Here is a 1,235-nt window from a genome sequence, read left to right on the forward strand (position 1 = left end):
TCCTCAAAAAATGCCACTCCTCCTCCGCAGGAACTCAAAGAAGAATTCTCTAAGTACGGCTGGAGCCTGACCGCCGCCATGGCAGCCGACAAGGGGATCGTCGGCGTCGCTTACAATATCCCGGAACTTTCCCAACACCTAGACTTCATGCACATCGCGTCGTACGACTACCACGGCAAATGGGACGGTCGGACGGGCCACAACTCGCCCCTGTACCCGAGGGACGATGAGAGCGCGGAGGACAAGATGCGCAACGTGGTAAGGAGTAGAACTGGTCTCTTCTGAAGGGAAGGGATGGAAGTCGCGCGTAGGAGGGGCTTGGTTGAGGGACTGGTCTTCGTATAGCTTCTTATGGTCTGTGTTGAGGAAGGTTATTTACTAGGCTCTTTATAAACGAGGTTTGGTTGAGGAACTGGACTGAGCATTACTGCTTAAGGTTTTTGTTGAAGAGGGAGGTTATATCCTAGGCTGCCTTTATTTGGGATTTGAATGAGAAATTGGCCTTTGTGTTGCTATACTGATCTCTGCTGAAAAACAAGGTTGTGTAATAGGCGGCACTTCTTGGATGCTTGGATTGTCCATTGGTTTTTTGGCAGGATTACGTGTAAAATTTCTTTTGGCTTGTGACAGAGATTTGTGCAATTTTTATTCATGATCTAGAGACTAATTGATTAGATTTTGGTGTTAAGCTGGATTGCTGGATTGATCTACAACGAAATTACAAATCCACAATAGACGACAGGTCTTTCCACTTAAAATGTTGCAGTATACAGTTGCATCTGTAAGCTTTGTCGTGTTGTAGGGTTGTTTGTTTACTCCGATTGTGTAAAATTCTATTTGTTACTTTTTGTGTATTTTGCAATGCTTCTGTTTAATTAAGATTTGTTGAATGTTACTAATAACTTGGATTTATTTAAATTTGTTATATTTTGTTCATTTTATGATTATTTCAATAAACCCACACCACCAATATCATTATAATCATCGACACAATAATTATGACCCTGAAAATGATCATTCTAATTAACCTGTACCCCCTCCCTTACTAAGGAATACACCGTCAAGATGTACCTCGACGCAGGAGCACCTCCAGAGAAGGTGGTCCTTGGCCTAGGATTCTTTGGCCGATCCTACCTCCTTCAGGATCCAGCTAGCAACACCATCGGCGCACCAACACTTCCTTCGGCCTTCGCTGGACCTTATACGAAGGAGGACGGCTTCCTTGGCTATAATGA

General features: G+C 43.9%; 1 protein-coding gene across 1 annotated transcript in view; it reads left to right on the forward strand.

The window, feature by feature from the left end:
* Positions 1-1,235, forward strand: part of LOC119588466 (probable chitinase 2) — a 22,541-nt gene that overhangs the window by 18,574 nt on the left and 2,732 nt on the right. The window contains exons 5-6 of the mRNA XM_037937114.1: positions 31-258; positions 1,051-1,234. Of these exons, the coding sequence (XP_037793042.1) occupies positions 31-258; positions 1,051-1,234 (412 nt within the window). The remainder of the gene's footprint in view (positions 1-30; positions 259-1,050; position 1,235) is intronic.

The sequence above is a fragment of the Penaeus monodon genome, chromosome 24 (genome assembly GCF_015228065.2).
Source record: "Penaeus monodon isolate SGIC_2016 chromosome 24, NSTDA_Pmon_1, whole genome shotgun sequence".
Taxonomy (NCBI): Eukaryota; Metazoa; Arthropoda; class Malacostraca; order Decapoda; family Penaeidae; genus Penaeus; species Penaeus monodon.